Raw genomic sequence first — 21,616 nt, forward strand, 5'->3', positions numbered from 1 at the left:
ATTTCTCCCCCTTTTCTTCACTGACTAGTGGGGGTGTTGGCAGTGTTTAAAATGGAAATATTGCCCAAAGTACTTTACCATTTTTCAAACCTTTTTTGTGATATTAGCTGGAGTTACTCTATTAGGCAGCTCAGAAAAAGGAAAGACTGTATATGGCAGAGTGGAAAATCCCACATACCCAAATTTCATGGCGTAAATTAAAAGGAGGTGTGAGTCAACCACTCTCTGTGAACCATGTGTCTTGTATCTGAAATTTCATTTTAGATTTGTTCCATCATAAATTCACAACATTATAGATGAAGATAGGACACATTCTGTCCAGACTCAAGGGTTATTCTACCCTTAGGTATGAACTTGTCATCTATAAAATTAAAGGGAACCTGTCAGCAGTTTTGGCCGATATAAGGTGCCGCTACCTTTCAGGGCTTATCTGCAGCATTCTATAATGCTGTAGATAAGCCCCTGTCCGACCTGAAAGATAAGAAGACATTTTATTATACTCACCATGAAGGGGGGGGGGGGGGGTCAGTCCGGTCCGATGGGTCTTGCGGTCCGGGTCCGGCGCCTCCCATCTTCTTGCGATGCCGCCCTCCTGCTTCTTCATCGCTCCCTGGCATTGCGCTCCGGCGCAGGCGTACTTATCTGTCCTGTTGAGGGCAGAGTAAAATACTGCAGTGCGCAGGCGCTGGGCCTCTCTGACTTTTCCCTGCAAGGCAGTGGTCATATCTTATATCGGCCAAAACTGCTGACTGGTTTCCTTTATCCCCTACTCTCTTTAAAGGGAACCTGTCACCCCCCCCAGGCGTTTGTAACTAAAAGAGCCAGCTTGTGCAGCACTAATGCTGCATTCTGACAAGGTGGCTCTTTTAGTTCTTGTTCCTGCCAATGCTGAAATGATCGGTTTTATAATTTGTCCCTCATACCTTGAATTTGTCGGGGGGAGCAGGTCTTTCCCCCCTAACACAGACGTACCACAGCCGTCAGTTACTTCCTCTTGTCACCCTGGCGCCGTCTCCTCAGCGTTATGACATTTTCCCGGCGCCTTTGCTGTAATCTTAGTCCTTGGGCATGCGCAGTTAGCGCTGCCCGTCCACTGACATTACATGATGTTTTTCTTATTGCGCCTGCGTAGACGCGCGTCCCGAGATCCCGCCCCGCAGTCTCTTCTGATTTATTCACACTGCGGGGGATGGGATTCTTGGGCATGCGCAGTACTTATCTGCGGCTCTCTCTCATCTCCCTCCACCTTCCTCCTACTGTGCAGCGTCATAGGAATCTGACGATATCTGACGATTCCTATGACGCTGCACAGTAGGAAAGAGAAGAAAAGACCCAAACACCCTTATATGGATTACCAGAGGTTTAAGACATAGAACTTTATTTAAATTGTATTACATTCAACATACACAGAAATAGCAACGTATAATAGTATAAAATACATAATAAAATTACATCATATTAAAACCAAACACAGGACTGAAGATAATTGCATAAAATATGCCGGCCAAGGTATAGAAAATATATTATATGTAGTCCCTTATCTTCACTGCTCAAATATATGATAAATTAGTGCAAACAGAGATTTTTATAAAGTGCAATACGAGTGCTATAATTCATATCACCGTGCAGCGCAATAAGACTACATACAAAATACTGAAAAGTGCAATAGTGCTCAAAGGGATATATATATATCTCACAGTGCCAGGGGACAGCATAAAAAAAGTGCAATGTGCCACAGCTCTCAGCTCAACAAATTCGGTACTAAATCCCACTCATGTACAAGGAACCGAGGGAGAAAGTGCAAAGTGTCACAGCTCTCAGCTTCACTCAATCAATGCTAAATGCCATTCATATGCAAGGAGCAGGGGGAGACTATAAATGATTTTACCAATAGATTACCTATTAATGGCCTAGGTCCTGTGTTGGCGCACCCCAACGCGCGTTTCGGACAATATTCCTTTGTCAGGGGGTATATGTAATCCATATAAGGGTGTTTGGGTCTTTTCTTCCACTAGGTGGCGGTGGTCACCAATATACACAGTATACCTAGAATTGGTTATTATTTTTTGTATTGGGAATAATATATATGAGGTATATTCTCGGTATTTGTGGTATTACTGTGTTCTAATCTTGTATACAGTAGGAAAGAGGCGGAGGGAGATGAGGGAGAGCCGCAGATAAGTACATCCCTTGGGTGCTTCATTTCCCCACTGCCTTACATGAATCTACTCTAATTTTCTACTCTCATTTTGTACTCTGACAATCTTCTTTTTCTCAGCAAGGTATGTGTACACAATGTCTTTTTCATCAAGATCTAAAAACGACATAGCTGTGCACATGTTCAGTCTTTGGTTACTTCTTTTAACTGCTTTAGGGTTTGGAAACCAAGAAGCCGTTAAAAGAAATAGCGGGCTCATTGTCAGCCATTGTAATGAAAAGAATAGAAAAAAAAGATGTCCGTGGCAGAGCCATCACTTTTAGGAGCACGAATGATAAAGCAATCCTGTAGAGGTTTCACCTAGAAAAACTTGGTTGCACTGCCACCAGAAAAAAGATGTCGTGTGCACATACCCCAAGCCAGTGTTTTCTAACTCCGGTCCTCAAGAGCCACCAACAGGTCATATTTTCAGGATTACTGTAATACTATGGAAATCCTGAAAACAGGATCTGTTGGTGGCTCTTGAAAACTGGAGCTAAGCGATGTTCTGTACCTCACACATTAATTCCTCGATCTGATTTTAGAGCCTCTTCTCTTTTCATGAAGATTCTTGCAGTACAAGAAATATCCCAATGATTCATCTAACTCAGGTTTTCATCTCTAATTTTTTTTTTAACAGAACTGCTAAGAATAATGAAGGACGATATTACATTTAGGAAAAGAATATTAGACTTCGCCCTGGAGATCATCTACCTATTGACCGGAGAGGTGAGGAATTTCTCTAATCTTTATTGACTTTTTTTTTCTGCAGTTTAAACAAAGATAAAGAAAAGTAGTATTTGTGATTGGTAACACCTGAAGTACAAGAAAATAAGAATTATATAGTATAAAACAGGAACATATATCACTAACAAAGATGAGGCCTAACTACATAAAGAAAAGGTAAGGAGCCCACCAAGGCAAAAACATATATACATAATCTCACGGTCAAGGCAAAGAAAGTCCCACAGATTCAACCTAAAATATGTTTCAGATTCTTAAATGCGTATTTCTCTATCCCCATGATGGCACCACGGAGAGAGGGGTCCGCCCCCAGGGACAGGAAACCTACAGGTGAAAAAGGGCGTACCTCTCTCCCACATCAGTTGGTTTCCTGTCCCTGACGGGGAACCTACAGCACGTACCTGAAGGATTCTTCGTGAGATTCCAGGGGCTGGTCCAGTCGGTTCCTGACAGGGGGCTCCCTGCCACGGCTGGATCCAGCGGGTTTTCTCTCCCCCCTTTTTTCCCTTCCCTGAAGCACCACCGCTGGGGTCGGCGGGCCTTATGGGTGAGTGAAAAGGGGGAGGCAGTGAAGAGGATCAAGCCTGCCTTCCCCACGGAAAAAAAAAAAAGGGAAGGAAGGAGGCAGGTGGCGGCGGTCACCAAAAAATAGCCTCTGTACCAAGGCAGCGGTACATGGAGATAGCGGCGACTATCTTTTCCATGAGGTCCCAGACAAAGCCGGATGGTGGGCAGAGGCCGGCGGGCTGAAGCGACAGGTGGGACCGCTGAAACGCCGGCGCCATTGCCGCCCGAACGGAAGCTCCAAACAGGGCGCGGGCAGGCGCCGGCAGACGGAACGCTGAGGCGCGCGTGCGAGCGTCCCCGCTTATATCTTCCCCTATGGGGCGCACGTGGTCCGGGAAACCGGAAGTCAGGCGGGCGCATGCGCAGATCGTCACTTCCGCCGGCGGCGCAAGTGATTAAAGGAGCGCTTTTTAGGCGGGAGAATGTGGATAATTCAAGCAGCAGGATGCGCAGGAGATCGTACAATTATCTCCTGAGCTAGCGCAGGTACAGCAGCACCAGCGCTCACAGCATCAGCACAAGGGGTCTTCCTCTCAACAGCGCAGCAGCAGCGGACGCTCAGAGTCACAACGCAGCTGGGTTTCTGCAAAAACCACACGACCGGTGACGAATCCAGTGGTGGATATAGTCCCCAGGCCTGAGACGGTATCTCTTATCCACAGGGGGTGAGTGATCTACGTGAAAGTGCTGAGTTTAATACGGGGTTACTCTTTCTCCTAGGGAAGAAAATGTACAGGCAAATCAAAGCACAAAGTTTGTGCTATATGTTCAGAAGAGCTTCCTTCCTCCTGGGAGAAAAAGCTATGCAGCACTTGCATAGAGAAGACGATTCAGGAGGAATCCCCGGCATTTGCCTCAGACCTAAAATCATTAATAAGGAGTCAGGTGGAGAGTGCCCTCAAAGGCATTAAAACCTCAAAGAAAAAACGCAAACCAAGTCATAGATCCCCTGAATCTATTGTGGACGAGTCAGAAAGTGAAATATCTGATTCTAGTGATTCATCAGCCTCTGACACCTCTTCGCTATCCTCAGAAGGGGGACACAGTTGTTTCCCTATCGAAGAGACAGACGCCTTGGTAAAGGCCGTCAGGACAACCATGGGTCTGGTAGATGAACGCCCTAAAAAAACGGCACAGGATATAATGTTCAGCGGTCTGGAACAAAAGAAAAGAAGAGCGTTCCCAATAAATGAAAAAATTCACTCTCTAATTGTGATGCTGTAAGAATCAGGCTGCACTCAGATGTCATCCGAGTGCAGTCCCATTTGAGAGAGTAGATTCAAACAGGGGCAACGGAGAGTGGACCCACTGGACCGTGACGACGAACCCCTCTCGGACGAGCTGACCAGGTGGACCGCCCCCTATACAGGGAGCGTTAGGAGCAGGCCCGTGAGGGACTATCGCCACGGAAGCTGGAGGGTCGACTGAGATAAGAAGGGTACACTGCAGGAACACAGGGACTGAAGGAAACAGCGGAGGAAACAGAGGGAATGGCAAGGAACTACTGAGACGAGGGAGAAGATGGGAATACTACAGAGACACGGAGGCTGACGAGACAATATGGAGACACAGAGGCTGACGGGAGCAAGGTGTGGTAAAGGAGCCGGGCAGGTACCGCAGAGAAACAGGAACTGAAGGAACAAATCAGGAACACAGGAAAATCAGGCAGGTACTTGCAGAGGAAGGAGGAGTCCCAAGGTCAGAAAGCTAGGAACGCACAGAGACCACAGGTGACCAGAAGCACTTGTAAACACAAATGATCATCAGGCACAGAGGAGCAGCAGGAAGCAGCTTATATACCAGCGTGAGAGCTACTTCCGGGTTACAGTCCTCCAGGATGACGGAGAGGACAGGAAGGAGTGCCAACAGAGAAATCAGATGTGCGCACGCGCAGAGCTGAATGCGCCGCGCGCGCGCACCCGGCGAGCTGCAGAAGCCGGGGGCGAGCGCTGCATGACAGTACCCCCGTCTTTACGCCCCTCCTTTTTAAGACTTGAAAGAAACCGGGACAAAATGCGAGGGGCCTGAATGTTCTCACGAGGCTCCCAGGACCTCTCCTCAGGACCAAAACCTTTCCAGTCAACCAAAAACAAAGTTCTCCCTCTAAGTTTTTTCATGGCTAAAATGTCCCTAACTTCAAAGACATCATCCTCGGAAACAGGCGAAGGAGAACAAAGGTTAGAAGAATGAAACTGATTAAAAACTACGGGTTTAAGGAGAGACACATGAAAGGAATTAGAAATACGCAGAGAGGCAGGCAACTTAAGTTTGTAAGAAACGTCATTAATACGAGACAAAACTTCGAATGGACCGATATAGCGAGGACCCAGCTTATGTGAAGGAATTTTGAGACGGATAAATTTAGAAGAAACCCAAACCTTGTCCCCAGGATGGAATATAGGAGAATCGAGGCGTCTTTTGTCCGCATGTCTCTTCATCCTGACTTGAGCCAACTCAAGGGCAGACTTGGTCTCCTGCCAGACCCTGGAGAACTCTCTAGACAGAAGATCAGCCGCTGGTACAGTAGAGACAGGAGGAACCGGAAGAGGAAGGCCAGGATGTTGACCGTAGACGATAAAAAATGGAGATTTGTTAGTAGCTTCGCTGGAATGGTTATTGTAAGAAAACTCAGCCCATGGCAGCAAGTCAGACCAATCATTCTGATGGGAATTGGAAAAATGACGGAGATAAGTTACCAAGGTCTGATTAGTACGTTCCACCTGGCCATTGGACTGCGGATGGTAGGCCGAAGAAAAGTCAAGCGAAATGTTCATAGATTTGCAGAGGGATTTCCAGAAGCGGGCGGTGAATTGAACACCTCGGTCAGAAACAATATGTAAAGGAAGACCATGAAGACGAAAAATATGGTGAACAAAAATCTTTGCCAATTCGGGAGCAGAAGGCAAACCAGGTAGTGCAATGAAATGAGCCATCTTGGAGAAACGATCCATGACCACGAAGATGACGGTACAACCAGATGAAGAAGGCAGGTCAGTGATGAAGTCCATCGATAAATGTTGCCACGGAGTGGAGGGTACCGGTAAAGGATGCAAAAGCCCGGAAGGTAGTTGCCTGGGAATTTTATTCTTGGCACAGGAGGGACAAGAGGCGACAAAACTTTGGACGTCCTTGGACAACGTAGGCCACCAGTAATAGCGAGAGATCAGACGGAGGGTTTTTTTGAGACCAACATGTCCAGCTAATTTGGAGGCATGACCCCAAAGTAAGACGCGTTCTCTGTTCTCTTCAGCAACTAAGGTCTTACCCGGAGGCAACGAGGAAAGAGAGAGAGGAGCAACTGTGATGACTCTTGCAGGATCGATGATGTGCGCAGGTTCTTCCTCCATATCCACCGCCTGGAATGACCTAGACAGAGCGTCAGCTCTGGAGTTTTTATCTCCTGGCAGGAAACGAAGTTCGAAGTCAAACCTGGCGAAAAACAAGGCCCACCTGGCCTGCCGAGGATTTAGTCTTTGCGCAGAGCGGATATATGCCAGATTCTTGTGATCTGTGTAAATTACAAAACGATGTAAAGCCCCCTCCAAGAGGTACCGCCACTCCTCCAATGCCAACCTGATTGCCAAAAGTTCTTTATCACCGATAGAATAATTCTTTTCAGAGGAGGAGAAGATATTAGAGAAAAAACCACAGGGCACAAGACGACCAGAAGAGGATTTCTGCGAGAGCACAGCTCCAGCTCCAATTGCAGAAGCATCTACTTCAAGGATGAAGGGTTTATTGGCCACAGGACGATGAAGGATAGGAGCGGAGGCGAAGGCCTGCTTGATGGACCGGAAAGCCTCTTCGGCCTCAGACGACCATAGATGAGGATTGGCACCCTTCCGAATCATGGAGGAAATTGGAGCAGAAAGAGAGGAAAAGTGAGGGATAAACTGACGATAGTAGTTAGCAAATCCAAGAAATCGCTGAATTGCTTTCACTCCAAGAGGACGTGGCCAGTTGAGCACGGCAGAAACTTTTCCTGGATCCATACACAAACCAGCGTCGGAAATGATGAAACCCAAGAAGGGAAGAGATGACTGTTCGAAGACACATTTTTCCAGTTTTGCGTACAGCCGATTCTCTCTCAAACGCTGAAGTACTTGCCGTACATCTCTTCTGTGAGTAGACAGATCTGGAGAGAACACAAGGATATCGTCCAAGTACACTACAACACAGGTGTAAAGTAGATCCCGAAAAACATCATTTACAAACTCCTGGAAGACTGCGGGTGCGTTGCATAAACCGAATGGCATAACCAAATATTCATAATGACCATCTCTGGTATTAAACGCAGTCTTCCACTCGTCACCGGAACGGATACGGACCAAATTATAAGCTCCTCTGAGATCCAATTTGGTAAAGATTCGTGCTCCACGTAGACGATCAAAGAGTTCTGGTATGAGAGGAAGTGGGTACTTGTTCTTGATCGTGATAGTGTTGAGACCCCGATAGTCTATACATGGGCGAAGAGAACCGTCCTTCTTCTTGACGAAGAAGAACCCAGCTCCTGCAGGTGAGGAAGACTTTCGAATGAAGCCTCTGGCCAGATTCTCTTGGATATATTCGGACATGGCTTGAGTTTCGGTAGGAGACAATGGGTAAATACGTCCTCGAGGTGGAGTAGAACCAGGAACAAGGTCTATCGGGCAGTCATAAGAGCGGTGCGGCGGCAAGATCTCCGCCTCCTTCTTGTTAAAGACATCCGAGAAGGCGCAATAGGCTGGAGGAATTCCCGTGGATTCCAAAGCAGACCGAAAGGAGGACGCAGGCTTGACAGGAAGCAGGCACCTGTTCAGACAAGACTGTCCCCACCGTAGAACATCTCCAGAGCGCCAGTCCAGAGTGGGTTCGTGATCTCTCAGCCAAGGAAGACCCAAAAGGAAAGAATGAGACAATGAAGGTAAAACATAAAAGGCCAGTTTCTCACGATGAAGAGCTCCAATCTGAAGTTCAACTTTCTCCGTAACTAAGTTGACGGTCTCCCGCAAAGGCTGACCATCGACGGAAGCTATTTGTCTAGGAGTCTCCAAGGGTCTAACAGGTATCCCAAGCCTGTTAACAACCTCGAGCTGAACAAAGTTCCCAGCCGCTCCTGAATCAACATAAGCCTCCAGAGAAAAGTGACGGGAACCTAAATGTAGAATAACAGACAAAACCAGAGGTGGAGAGGAGTCATAACCACCTAGGAAGGCCTCTCTTACCTGTCCTAGGCGGAGGCGTTTCCCGACCTCTGAGGACAGGCGCGTAAGAGATGAGAGGCACTACCGCAGTAAAAACAGAGACCTTGTGCGAGTCTCTCCTTGCGGCGCTGCTCGGAAGACTCAAAGCGATCGACCTGCATGGGTTCAGGAGAAGATGAAGAAACCACCGGGGCTGTTTGAGAAAAAGAAGTCCCTCGAGCAATAGTGGTCTGGCGAAGAGGTCTCTTTTCTCTGGCAAGCTCGCGAGTGCGCTCCTGAAATCGCAGATCAATGCGTATGGCCAAGGAGATAAGATCATCCAAAGAGGTGGGAGTGTCCCGTCCTGCCAGCTCATCCTTAATCCGTGAAGACAAACCACGCCAAAACGCTCCAACCAAAGCCTCATTATTCCACCCAAGGTCTGAAGACAGAGTCCGGAAACGGATGGCGTACTGAGCTACGGAGAGAGTAGCCTGGCTAAGGTTAAAGAGGGACTCTGTGGTAGAGACCAGACGTCCAGGTTCATCAAAAACCTTGCGGAAGGTATCCAGGAACGGATTGAGTTGGGAGACCAAAGGATCATTACGCTCCCAGAGGGGATTAACCCACGCCAAAGCCTCACCCTCCAAATGGGATACTATAAAAACAACCTTAGCTCGATCGGTGGGATAAAGTAGCGGAGACAATTCAAAATGCAACTGGCATTGATTAAGAAAGCCGCGGCACGCTTTAGGATCCCCACCATACCGAGGAGGTCTAGCAAGTCGGGGCGAGGGTTGTGGCGCAGAGACAGGAGCGGAGACAGAGGCCACATTCTGGAGGGCGAGAAGCCGATCATTAATAGAGGCCAAAAAATTCGAAATATGGGACTGAGTGTCCCATTGTAGACCTAGCTCCAGCTGAAGGGCAACCAACTGCGGAGCAATACCAGGATCAGAAGGCTGTAAAGCCGCTAGGCGAGACTCCATGTTTTTTAAAAACGACATGATCCTAGTCTGGTTTTCACGCAAAAAGAGTAAGTCTTTTTGAGTAGCGGAAGCTCCAGCGGGGTCCATGGCCTGATGATACTGTGATGCTGTAAGAATCAGGCTGCACTCAGATGTCATCCGAGTGCAGTCCCATTTGAGAGAGTAGATTCAAACAGGGGCAACGGAGAGTGGACCCACTGGACCGTGACGACGAACCCCTCTCGGACGAGCTGACCAGGTGGACCGCCTCCTATACAGGGAGCGTTAGGGGCAGGCCCGTGAGGGACTATCGCCACGGAAGCTGAAGGGTCGACTGAGATAAGAAGGGTACACTGCAGGAACACAGGGACTGAAGGAAACAGCGGAGGAAACCGAGGGAATGGCAAGGAACTACTGAGACGAGGGAGAAGATGGGAATACTACAGAGACACGGAGGCTGACGAGACAATATGGAGACACAGAGGCTGACGGGAGCAAGGTGTGGTAAAGGAGCCGGGCAGGTACCGCAGAGAAACAGGAACTGAAGGAACAAATCAGGAACACAGGAAAATCAGGCAGGTACTTGCAGAGGAAGGAGGAGTCCCAAGGTCAGAAAGCTAGGAACGCACAGAGACCACAGGTGACCAGAAGCACTTGTAAACACAAATGATCATCAGGCACAGAGGAGCAGCAGGAAGCAGCTTATATACCAGCGTGAGAGCTACTTCCGGGTTACAGTCCTCCAGGATGACGGAGAGGACAGGAAGGAGTGCCAACAGAGAAATCAGATGTGCGCACGCGCAGAGCTGAATGCGCCGCGCGCGCGCACCCGGCGAGCTGCAGAAGCCGGGGGCGAGCGCTGCATGACACTAATTAAGAGAGAATGGAAAAAAACGGACAAAAAAGTTCTCTTAACTCCCAAGAGAAAGTACCCTTTCGATGACCCAGCCTGCTCATCCTGGAGTAAAGCACCAAAGTTAGATGTGGCCATAGCAAAGGCCTCTAAAAAGTTCGCCTTGCCCTTCGAGGACATGGGTACCTTAAAAGACCCGATGGACAAAAAAGCTGAGGCTTTCTTGAAAAGCTCCTGGGAAGCGGCAGGGGGTGGACTAAAACCAGCCATCGCGGCCACTTGTACGGCCCGCGCCCTGATGGTGTGGCTCGAGCACTTGGATTCCCGATTAAAGGGAAAAGTCTCAAGAGAGACAATTCAAAAATCAGTGTCTGTGATGAAAGGTGCGACAGCCTTTTTGGCTGACGCATCGGTAGATTCAGCTAGATTAGCAGCCAGGTCAGCCTCCTTCTCAAACGCCGCAAGACGTGCCCTGTGGCTAAAGTGTTGGCCAGGGGATTTGCAAACGAAAACGAAATTATGCTCAATGCCTTGCGAAGGTGAATTTTTGTTTGGGTCAACATTAGACGACATCCTCGACAAAGCTGGGGATAAAAAGAAATCTTTCCCCGGGTTCCCCAACCAATCTTACAGGCGGCCCTTTCGGAACAGAAAGTTCATGCGAAGGAGACCCCCAAAAGGGAATAAAGATGCATGGGAAGATAAAAGAAATAAGAACACAGGGTTTTTGTTCAACAAACCCCCCCCCCCCCCCTCGATAACAAGAAAACACACTGAAGGTATTCCCCAGGTCGGAGGGAGACAAGCCAGTTTTCTTCCAGCCTGGGAAAAAATTTCAAACAGTCCCTGGATATTAGGCATAATACGAGAAGGTCTCAAACTGAAATTCCGCATTCCTCCTGGCAATTCTTTCATGGCAACACTGCAGAGACAATCACAGGAACAGTCAGCTCTCCAGGAAGAAATTTTGAACTTAATCCAGAAGGGAGTCTTACAAGAAGTCCCATACCAGGAAAAAGGCATGGGCTTCTACTCTTCCCTCTTCCTTCGGAGAAAACCGGATGGATCGTACAGGACGATCATAAATCTCAAAAGATTAAACAGTTTCCTCGAGATTCAACACTTCAAAATGGAGACAATAAAATCTTGAAAATACTCTTTCCCTTGTGTTTCATGACTGTTCTAGACTTACGAGACGCATATTACCATGTGCCTATCCACAGGGATCATCAGAAGTATCTCAGAATAGCAGTGAATATCCAGGGGGAAGTGAAACACTACCAATTCCGGGCTCTCCCCTTCGGGTTAGCTATCGCACCTCGGGTGTTCACGAAGATAATGTCAGAAGTGATGGCCCACATACGGGAACAGAATGTTCTAATAGTTCCCTATCTGGACGACCTCCTTGTGGCAGGGACCTCATTCCAACATTGCAAACAACAGTTGGATTTGGTCATGGCTTCTCTGTCGAGTCTAGGTTGGCTACTGAACATGCCCAAATCCAGAGTAGTTCCCACCCAGGTACAGGAGTACTTAGGGATAGTCCTGGACTCGACCATGCAGAAGTGCTACCTTCCTCAGGGGAAGATTCAGAAAATGACACAGGCTGTGTTACAGTACGATATCTCCAGTCACTACTCTCAGAAAAGCGATGTTCCATGACAGCCTGTATCCCGGCCGTGCAGTGGGCACAGTGTCATACCCGGGACCTACAATGGGAGACTTTAGATTCAAGCCTATCTCTGCGCGGAAATTTAGACGGGCAATTAAGTATTTCATCAAGCACGATACACTCCCTAAGGTGGTGGGCGGACCCAGTGAATTTAACCAAGGGTGTTCCCTGGGCACTACCGACGGAAAAATCCTAACGACGGATGCAAGCCCCTGGGGGTGGGGAGCACACATAGACGATCAAATGGCACAAGGGAATTGGAGCAAAAGTCAAGAGCTAGTCTCTTCAAACATGAAAGAACTGTTAGCGGTAAAGTTCGCCCTAACGCACTTTCTAAAACTCCTTCACTCCCATCACGTAAAAATCTTTTCAGACAACCAAGTAGTGGTAGCATATCTAAACCACCAAGGGGGCACCAGGTCTCGAGCACTGATGGAGGTAACCCAATCCATCTTCCACATGGCAGAACACAATCTGAAATCCTTAACAGCTCTCTACATAAAAGGCTCAGAAAACCAAACTGCAGACTTCCTGAGCAGGACATGCTTAAAACAGGGGGAGTGGGAGCTGAAACAATCAGTATTCAACCAGATCGTAAGACGTTGGGGACAGCCAGAAATGGACCTATTTGCGAACAGTCAAAACCAGAAAGTAAAAACATTCTGCTCAATCGATCCCCGGGGGGGCCCAGTAGCTCTGGACGCCCTTACAATTCCCTGGAACTATCGCCTCGCCTACGCGTTCCCTCCAATATCCCTCATCCCCTTAGTACTGAGGAAAATTCGGGAAGAGGGAGCAACAGTGATAGTAATAGCTCCATTCTGGCCCCGCAGAATATGGTTTTCTTGGCTAAGAAAAATGTCCATAGCAAGCCCATGGGTTCTACCAGACACTCCGAATCTTTTATCCCAGGGCCCAGTGTTTCATCCCAGTGTAAAAAACCTACACATGACAGCTTGGCTTTTGAAAGGAAGCTTTTAAGTAATAAAGGTTTCTCACCCAATCTAGTGTCCACTCTATTACAGAGTAGAAAACTCGTAACCACCAAAATTTATGGGAAAGTGTGGAAAAAATTTATGTCGTTATCGGGCGCAGACCCATCTGGGGAAATTCCAATAGGGAAGATTCTTGAGTTCCTGCAGAAGGGACTGGAAAAAGGTCTAGCTACAAGTACTCTAAAGGTTCAGGTAGCAGCCTTGGGAGCTTTGTATAATCATGATCTAGCCAGAAATCGCTGGATCATGAGATTCATTAAAGCCTCATGTAGGTCCAGGCCTATCCCTCTCCATAATGCTCCTCCATGGGATCTAAACCTTGTTTTAAATGCTCTAACCAAACCTCCCTTTGAGCCCCTGGCAGACGCCCCTTTAAAGATCTTATCTCTAAAAACCACACTCCTAGTGGCCCTAACCTCGGCCCGTCGCGTCAGCGATATACAAGCATTATCTGCATGTCCACCATTTACTCAAATACTTGAAGACAGAGTCATTGTTAAAACTGACCCAGCTTACCTCCCTAAAATCGCGTCACAATTTCATAGAACACAAGAGATCTCCTTGCCCTCCTTTTGTCCCAGCCCCAAAAATAAGGGGGAAAAAGCACTGCATACCCTAGATGTAAAAAGATGTCTGGTCCAATATCTATCAGCCACTAGGGAGTGCAGGAAGGATAGGGCTCTGTTTGTCTGCTTCCAGGGTCCAAGGAAGGGACAGCAAGCATCGAAAGCCACGTTGGCATCTCTTATCCACCTCGCTATCGCCCTATCCTACTCATCCGGCGGGACGGCCATCCCGGAGAATATAAAAGCTCATTCAACCAGAGCAGTGGCATCATCCTGGGCGGAGAGAGCTGGCGCTTCGATACAGCAGATATGTAGAGCGGCCACTTGGTCTTCCCAGTCTACATTTTTCAAACATTACCGTTTAGACTTGACCTCCTCTGATCTCACCTTTGGGCGAAGGGTTCTAGAGGCAGTGGTCCCTCCCTAAGAGTTACAATCTATGCAAATCTGTCCGTGGTGCCATCATGGGGATAGAGAAAATTGTAGTTACTTACCGATAACGGTATTTCTCTGATCCCATGATGGCACCCGTATATTCCCTCCCTTTTTTCACACACAGGTGTGCACATTATGATGTAATAGTAATTAGCTTTAGTCACGGTGCCTCTGTTAAGTTAAATTGGTTAAGTTTAATTTGTGCAAATATTGAGTTGCAGCTGAAGTTCTGTATAAGGCTCTGTAAACCAACTGATGTGGGAGAGAGGTACGCCCTTTTTCACCTGTAGGTTTCCTGTCCCTGGGGGCGGACCCCTCTCTCCGTGGTGCCATCATGGGATCAGAGAAATACCGTTATCGGTAAGTAACTACAATTTTTAGCCAGGAGCATTTATCATTTTTCCATCAGAACCATTGTTAGCAACAGTGCTTTGTACTTTGGATTAAGGTAATCAAGAGTACTATACTTTTTTTTTTCACTAAAAACTCATGTAAGCACTTACACAAGTGCTTCCATGACATGGCATATTAACTCCTTCCTGAGTTAGGATGTTATGGTATGTCTTATGTTGGATGCAGATGTATGGGTCAAGCTCCGGAGCTGAACCTGTAGCGTACACAGCGGATATCGGCTATGTTATCATAGCCAGCTGTTTAACCACTTAAATGCCACTCTCACTTCCCATGATCGCGTCGAGATGATGGATTGCCAATAGAAATGAAAATTGGATTTAGTCAGCTTTATCTACTTTTTCCCGAAAATTTGAATAACAGCAAATCAATTCACCGTGAATCACAATACTACATAGCCCTCAAATTATTAACCGAATATTCAAAATGCACATTATCAATCTGTAGGGTCAGGAACATCTACTATATAATTGTCTAAGGGTCACTTCCGTCTTTCTGTCTGTCCTTCTGTCTTTCTTTCTGTGTGTCACGGATATTCATTGGTCGCGGCCTCTGTCTGTCATGGAAATCCAAGTCGCTGATTGGTCGTGGCAAAACGCCCACGACCATTGCCATGACCAATCAGCGACGGCCATAGTCTGGCAGCGAAATGGCCGCTGCTTTACTGCACTGCAGTCAGCGCTGAGCGCTCACACAGGGTTAATGCCAGCGTTAACAGACCGCGGTATAACGCACTCCGTTAACGCAGCTATTAACCCTGTGTGACCAACTTTTTACTATTGATGCTGCGTATGCAGCATCAATAGTAAAAAGATCTAATGTTACAAATAATAATAATAAAAAAAAAAAGGTTATTCTTACCTTCCGACGACGCACGCTGTCCTCGGCAGTGCAAGCGGCAGGTTCCGGTGCCAAGGATGCTATGCGAGAAGCACCTGCCATGACGTCACGGTCATGTGACCGCGACGTCATCACAGGTCCTGCCCTCATACCAACCCTGGGACCGGAAGCTGCCGCGTGCACCGCACACAGGCGCCAGGACTTCAAGGGGCCTTCGGAAGGTGAGTATATGTTTATTTTTTATTTTAAGTCTTTTTTAACCACGCATATAGTGCCCACATTGCTATATACTACGTGGGCTGTGTTACATACTGCGTGGGCTGTTATATACTACATCTTTGTGCTATATACTATGTAGCTGGGCAGTATACAACGTGACTGTGCAATATACAATGTGACTGTCCAATATACTACGAGGGCAGTGCAATATACTACGTGGCTCTGTTATATACTACATGGCTGTGCAATATACGACGTAGCTATGCAGTATACTATGTGCCTCTACAATATACTACGTGGCTATGTTATACACTACGTGGCTTTGCTCTATACTACGTCGCTGACCAATATACCACATAGCTGTGCAATACACTACGTAGCTGTGCAATACACTACGTAGCTGTGCAATACACTACGTGACTGTGTTATATACTACGTGGCTGTGCAATATACTACATGCCTGTGCAATATACTACGTGGCTCTGCAATATACTACGTGGCTATGTTATATACTACGTGGCTCTGCTATATACTACATGGCTGACCAATATACTACATACCTGTGCAATACACTACATGGCTATGTTATATACTACGTCGCTTTTTATATATACTACGTACGCTGTGTTCCATACTACGTAGCTCTGTTATAAACTACGTAGCTATGTTATATACTACGTAGGTTGTGTTATATACTATGTCACTGCAATATAGTACGTAGCCTGTGCTATATACTACCTACATATTCTAGAATAACTGATACGTTAGAATCGGGCCACCATCTAGTATTAATATAATTGTGCTCCCCCATTTTCAGAGTATGAACAATGTGATATAGTGGAGTACTCCTGAATAATTACGATCATAGACAGAACAAATTGAGTAGCCATGGACCACCAGAATACAATAAAATACAGAGCTTATTTAGTAAGACATAATAAAAGTCAAAAAACATAACAACAAAAATTGATCTTCTAGCAAAGGAGGAACAACTCAACACATAGAGGTGTTCCTATCCATCAAAGTTATCCATCATGGGAGGAAGCAGTCACTAAGTTCAGTCATGGGAGGAAGCAGTCACCTGCAACATGCTGAAATGGCATGTCGCAGGTAATAGGTAGAAGAATATGTGACTAAAGATTCATGAATGGGAAAAGGGAATTGTAGGTTGCAATTCACATAAGGAGTCAATAGGATACAGAGAAGATCAGAAGTGATAAGTGCACTTGTGTAATTGTAAACTCCTAGTCACTCAACTCTAGTGAATACACGGAAAGGAAACACACCAAAAAGATGCACAAGTGGCTACCTTAAAGCATGTACATAGTAGTATCACTCAAAGCCGCAAATCAGCAGTACGATCCATAACTTACACGCGTTTCTCTATCACTTTCTCAAGGGGAGTTGTTCCTCCTTTGCTATAAGATCAACTTTTCTTATGTTTTTTGACTTTTTATTATGTCTTACTAAAAAAAAACTTTGTCTTTCATTCTATCATGGTGGTTCATGGCTTCTCCATTTGTTCTATCTCTATAGCCCCTAAATTGCTTGAAAAAAGACATATGTAACACACGGAGGTCTGCTAGGACTGTGTCCAACCCCTCTTAAGCTCTTTAACAAAAACACGGCATTTATGTCAGTGACCTCAAAATACACAGTTCAACATTGAAATTGAAAAGCCAAAAAGAAAAAGCTATGGAATGACAGAAATCACAATATGGACAGATGTTGCAACTTGGCAGAACATTCCTCAGACAACCATGAATAACCTCACTGATAGTAGCCAAGGTGTGTAAGTGCATGTATTTCTACATGTGGTGCTCATATTCTATATTGAATCAAGATTTTTAAAATGTTTTTCTTTCCATTTTCTCATCATTTCTACCTACACATGTGGTCAAAATTGTTTGTACCCCTCGTTTAGTGACAGAAAAACCCACAATGGTCACAGAAATAACTTGAGCCTGACAAAAGTAATAATAAATAAAAATTCTATGAAAATGAAAGTCAGACATTGTTTTTCAACCGTGCGTCCACAGAATTAAAAAAATAAAATGAAATAGGCCTGGACAGAAATGATGGTACCCCTGAAAATAATGTGACAAAAGGGACATGTTAAATCAACGTGTGTCCACTAACTAGCATCACAGGTGTCTGCAATCTTGGAATCAGTGAGTGGCCTGTATATAGGGTTACAGATACTCACTGTGCTGTTTGGTGACATGGTGTGTATCACACACAACACGGACCAGAGGAAGCGAAGAAAAGAGTTGTCTCAGGAGATTAAAAAGAAAATTATAGACAAACAAGTTAAAGGTAAAAGTTATAAGACCATCTCCAAGCAGCTTCATGTTCCTGTGACTACAGTTGCAAATATTATTCAGAAATGTAAGATCCATGGGACTGTAGCCAACCTCCCTGGACATGGCTGCAGGAGGAAAATTGATGACAAATCAAAGAGATGGATAATACAAATGGTAACAAAAGAGCCCAGAAAAACTTCTAAAGAGACTAAAGGTGAACTTCAAGCTCAAGGAACATCAGTGTCAGATCGCACCATCCATCGTTGTATGAGCCAAAGTGGACTTTATACGATGAAATAAAGGGTTTGTGGATGTAGTCTGAGCTGCCAAAATCAATGTAGAATTAGAATATCCAGATAAAAAACGTAGTTTATTCAATGCGTTTCAAAGTTCAAATGACTGCTTCCTCAGGACATAACCACATGTACCTGTACCTGGTACATGTGGTTATGTTCTGAGGAAGAAGTAAAGTCCATACAACTTGCCCACATCAAAGCGGGGGGTTCTGCCATCGGACATACTATTCCGTCCGATGGCAGAAAGGGGTTAAAATATAGATGATGGTGGTTTATTCTCAATGCGTTTCAAAGTCCATACAACTTCTTCCTCAGGAGACAACCACATGTATACATTAAACTAATGGTACCAATTTTGTCCTTGTGTGTTTATCTTTAACATGTTTATTGATCCTTTGATTTTTATAATTCCATGACTTTTCCTTCTTGGTGTTGCAATTTCAATGTAGAACAATGTACCGTATTTTGTGGATTATAAGATGCATTGGTTTATAAGACGCACCCAAAATTTTGGGAAGAAAAATAGTAAGAAAAAATTGTTTTAATAAAATGGTGGTGCTTGTTATGGGGGTGGAAGTGTTGGAGTGGGGTCCCAGGTGGCAGGGTCACTGCTGCCTAAAGCTGGCAAAGGCAAGAGATACTGTGGGCCCTAGGCTGGTAGGACGGAGTTTTCAGCGGCGGCAGGAGTGGGTTGATGCTGCGGACCCCAGGCTGGTAGGTCGGCGGTGCCGACATTTTGTGAAAGCCCGGAGCCACGCACCTTCCATACTTGTTAATACGTTGCACTCTAGGAAAATGGCTGCCAGCAGCCATTTTCCTGGAGTCCACCACATTGAAGAGTATGAAAAGGGCAGGTCTTTCACAAAATGTTGGCAGAGCCCCCGCACTGCGGAACACCCTGTCCTACCAAACTGCCCCCGCCAGAAGCTTTTTGCAGCAGCGACTCTGGGACCCTGCTCCACCGCAGCTACAGTTCGGATTATAAGACGCACCCCCATTTTCCCAACAAATTTGGAAGAGGGAAAGTGCGTCTTATTATATACAACAGTAGTCTAACATACAGTATATGGCTTTGGGTAAACAAGTTGCAAGTTGTGCTAACCAACATCCTGTTTAATAACACACTGCACTAACAGAAAATGTTTTTTAAAATATAAAAATGGTTAAAATACAGTAGTTATCCCTTTGGGGTTTGGGGTGGTTACATGAATGATGTTTCAGGAGTTATGAAAAGGTGGTGCGCATAGAATAAACTTTGATTTATGGCAAGAAGTGGTCCAATAATTCTCATTGTTTGTTTGGGGAATAACACTAGATTTTTGCTTTGTAAAATGAAGAAGCTATATCTGTTTAACAATCTTTTTTGGGAGAAGCAACAGGTTTGCTGTTTGGAAAATGAAGAAGCAATGACTTTTCAACAAGCCATCTTATATGGGAGAAGCAATAGGTTTATGCTTTTGAATGTGAAGAACCAATGGCTATTTAGAAGCTGTTCAAAAATTATCCATTATTTGGGAGCAGTAGCAGATTTGCTAATAAAGTGAAGAAAATGATACTTTTTTTGGTGATCAGTTTTGGGTTCATTTATGCTGTAGAGCAGGAATGTCAAGCTGAAATACACAGAGGACCAAAATTAAAATCTTGGACATAGTCTCAAGCCAACCTTGATATTTATTAAATAAATGTCTTCAATTGAGGACGTTTTTCCTTATTATTAACCCCCTTAGTGACGGAGCCAACTTGCAGCTTAATGACCGGGCCAAATTTTACAATTCTGACCACTGTCACTTTATGAGGTTATAACTCTAGAACGCTTTAATGGATACCGCTGATTTTGAGATTGCTTTTTCGTGATATATTGTACTTCATGTTAGTGGTAAAATTTCTTCGATATTACATGCGTTTATTTATGAAAAAAAATGAAAAATGGCAAAAAAAATTTACATTTTGCAATTTTCAAACTTGGAATTTTTATGCCCTTAAATCAGAGAGATATGTCACACAAAATAGTTAATAAATAATATTTCCCACATGTCTACTTTACATCAGCACAATGTTGGAAACAAAATTTTTTTTGTTAGGAAGTTATAAGGGTTAAAAGTTGACCAGCATTTCTCATTTTTACAACAAAATTTACAAAACCATTTTTTTAGGGACCATCTCACATTTAAAGTCATTTGAGGGGTGTACATGATAGAAAATACCCAAAAGTGACACCATTCTAAAAACTGCACTCCTCAAGGTACTCAAAACCACATTCAAGGAGTTTATTAACACTTTACGTGCTTCACAGGAACTGAAGCAATGTGGAAGGAAACAATTAACATTAAACTTTTTTTTTTACAAACATTTTAATTCAGAACAAAGTTTTTTTATTTTCACAAGGAAAAGAGGAAATGAACAACAAAATTTGTTGGGCAATTTCTCCTGAATACGCCGATACCCCATATGTGGGGGTAAACCACTGTTTGGGCGCATGGCAGAGCTTGGAAGGGAAGGAGCGCCATTTGACTTTTTCAATGCAGAATTGGCTTGAATTTGAGATCGGACCCCATGTCGTGTTTGGAGAGCCCCTGATGTGCAGTGGAAACCCCCCACCTGTGACACCATTTTGGGAACTAGACCCTGTAAGGAACTTATCTAGATGTGTGGTAAGCACTTTAAACCCCCAAGTGCTTCACAGAAGTTTATAACGTAGAGCCATGAAAATAAAAAATAATTTTTTCCACAAAAATGATCTTTTCACCCCAAAATTTTTACTTTCACAAGGATAACAGGAGAAATTGGACCCCAAAAGTTGTTGTCCAATTTGTCCTGAGTACGCTGATACCCCATATGTGGGAGAAAACTACTGTTTGGGCAAACATCAGGGCTCGGAAGGGAAGTAGTGATGTTTTGGAGTGCAGACTTTGATGGAATGGTCATATTGCGTTTGCAGAGCCCTTGATGTGCCTAAACAGTAGAAACCCCCCACAAGTAACCCCATTTTGAGCTAGACCCCCCCAAGGAGCTTATCTAGATGTGTGGTGAGCACTTTGAACACCCAAGTGCTTCACAGAAGTTTATAACACAGCCGTGAAAATAAAAAATATTTTTTTTTCCCACAAAAATGATTTTTTAGCCCCCAGTTTTTTATTTTCCCAAGGGTAGCAGGAGAAATTGGACCCCAAAAGTTGTTGTATAATTTGTCCTGAGTACGCTGATGCCCCATATGTGTGGGTAAACCACTGTTTGGGCGCACGACAGAGCTCAGAAGTGAGGGAGCACCATTTGACTTTTTGAACGCAAAATTGGCTGGAATCAATGGTGGCGCCATGTCTCGTTTGGAGACCCCCTGATGTACCTAAACAGTGGAAACCCCCAATTCTAACTCCATCCCTAACCCTAA

General features: G+C 45.2%; 1 protein-coding gene across 11 annotated transcripts in view; it reads left to right on the top strand.

Moving 5' to 3' along the window:
* The window catches only part of LOC143765004 (uncharacterized), a 78,149-nt gene that overhangs the window by 29,295 nt on the left and 27,238 nt on the right, over window positions 1–21,616 (top strand). For 7 of the 11 annotated variants that reach the window (XM_077251198.1, XM_077251201.1, XM_077251196.1 and 4 more), the window contains exon 2: window positions 2,838–2,926. In XM_077251198.1, the coding sequence (XP_077107313.1) occupies window positions 2,852–2,926 (75 nt within the window). In that variant the 5' untranslated portion in view covers window positions 2,838–2,851. Of the gene's footprint in view, window positions 1–2,837; window positions 3,101–21,616 lie in introns of all 11 variants that reach the window. The other 4 variants (XM_077251202.1, XM_077251205.1, XM_077251204.1 and 1 more) reach the window with 1 other exon arrangement.

The sequence above is a fragment of the Ranitomeya variabilis genome, chromosome 4 (genome assembly GCF_051348905.1).
Source record: "Ranitomeya variabilis isolate aRanVar5 chromosome 4, aRanVar5.hap1, whole genome shotgun sequence".
Taxonomy (NCBI): domain Eukaryota; kingdom Metazoa; phylum Chordata; class Amphibia; order Anura; family Dendrobatidae; genus Ranitomeya; species Ranitomeya variabilis.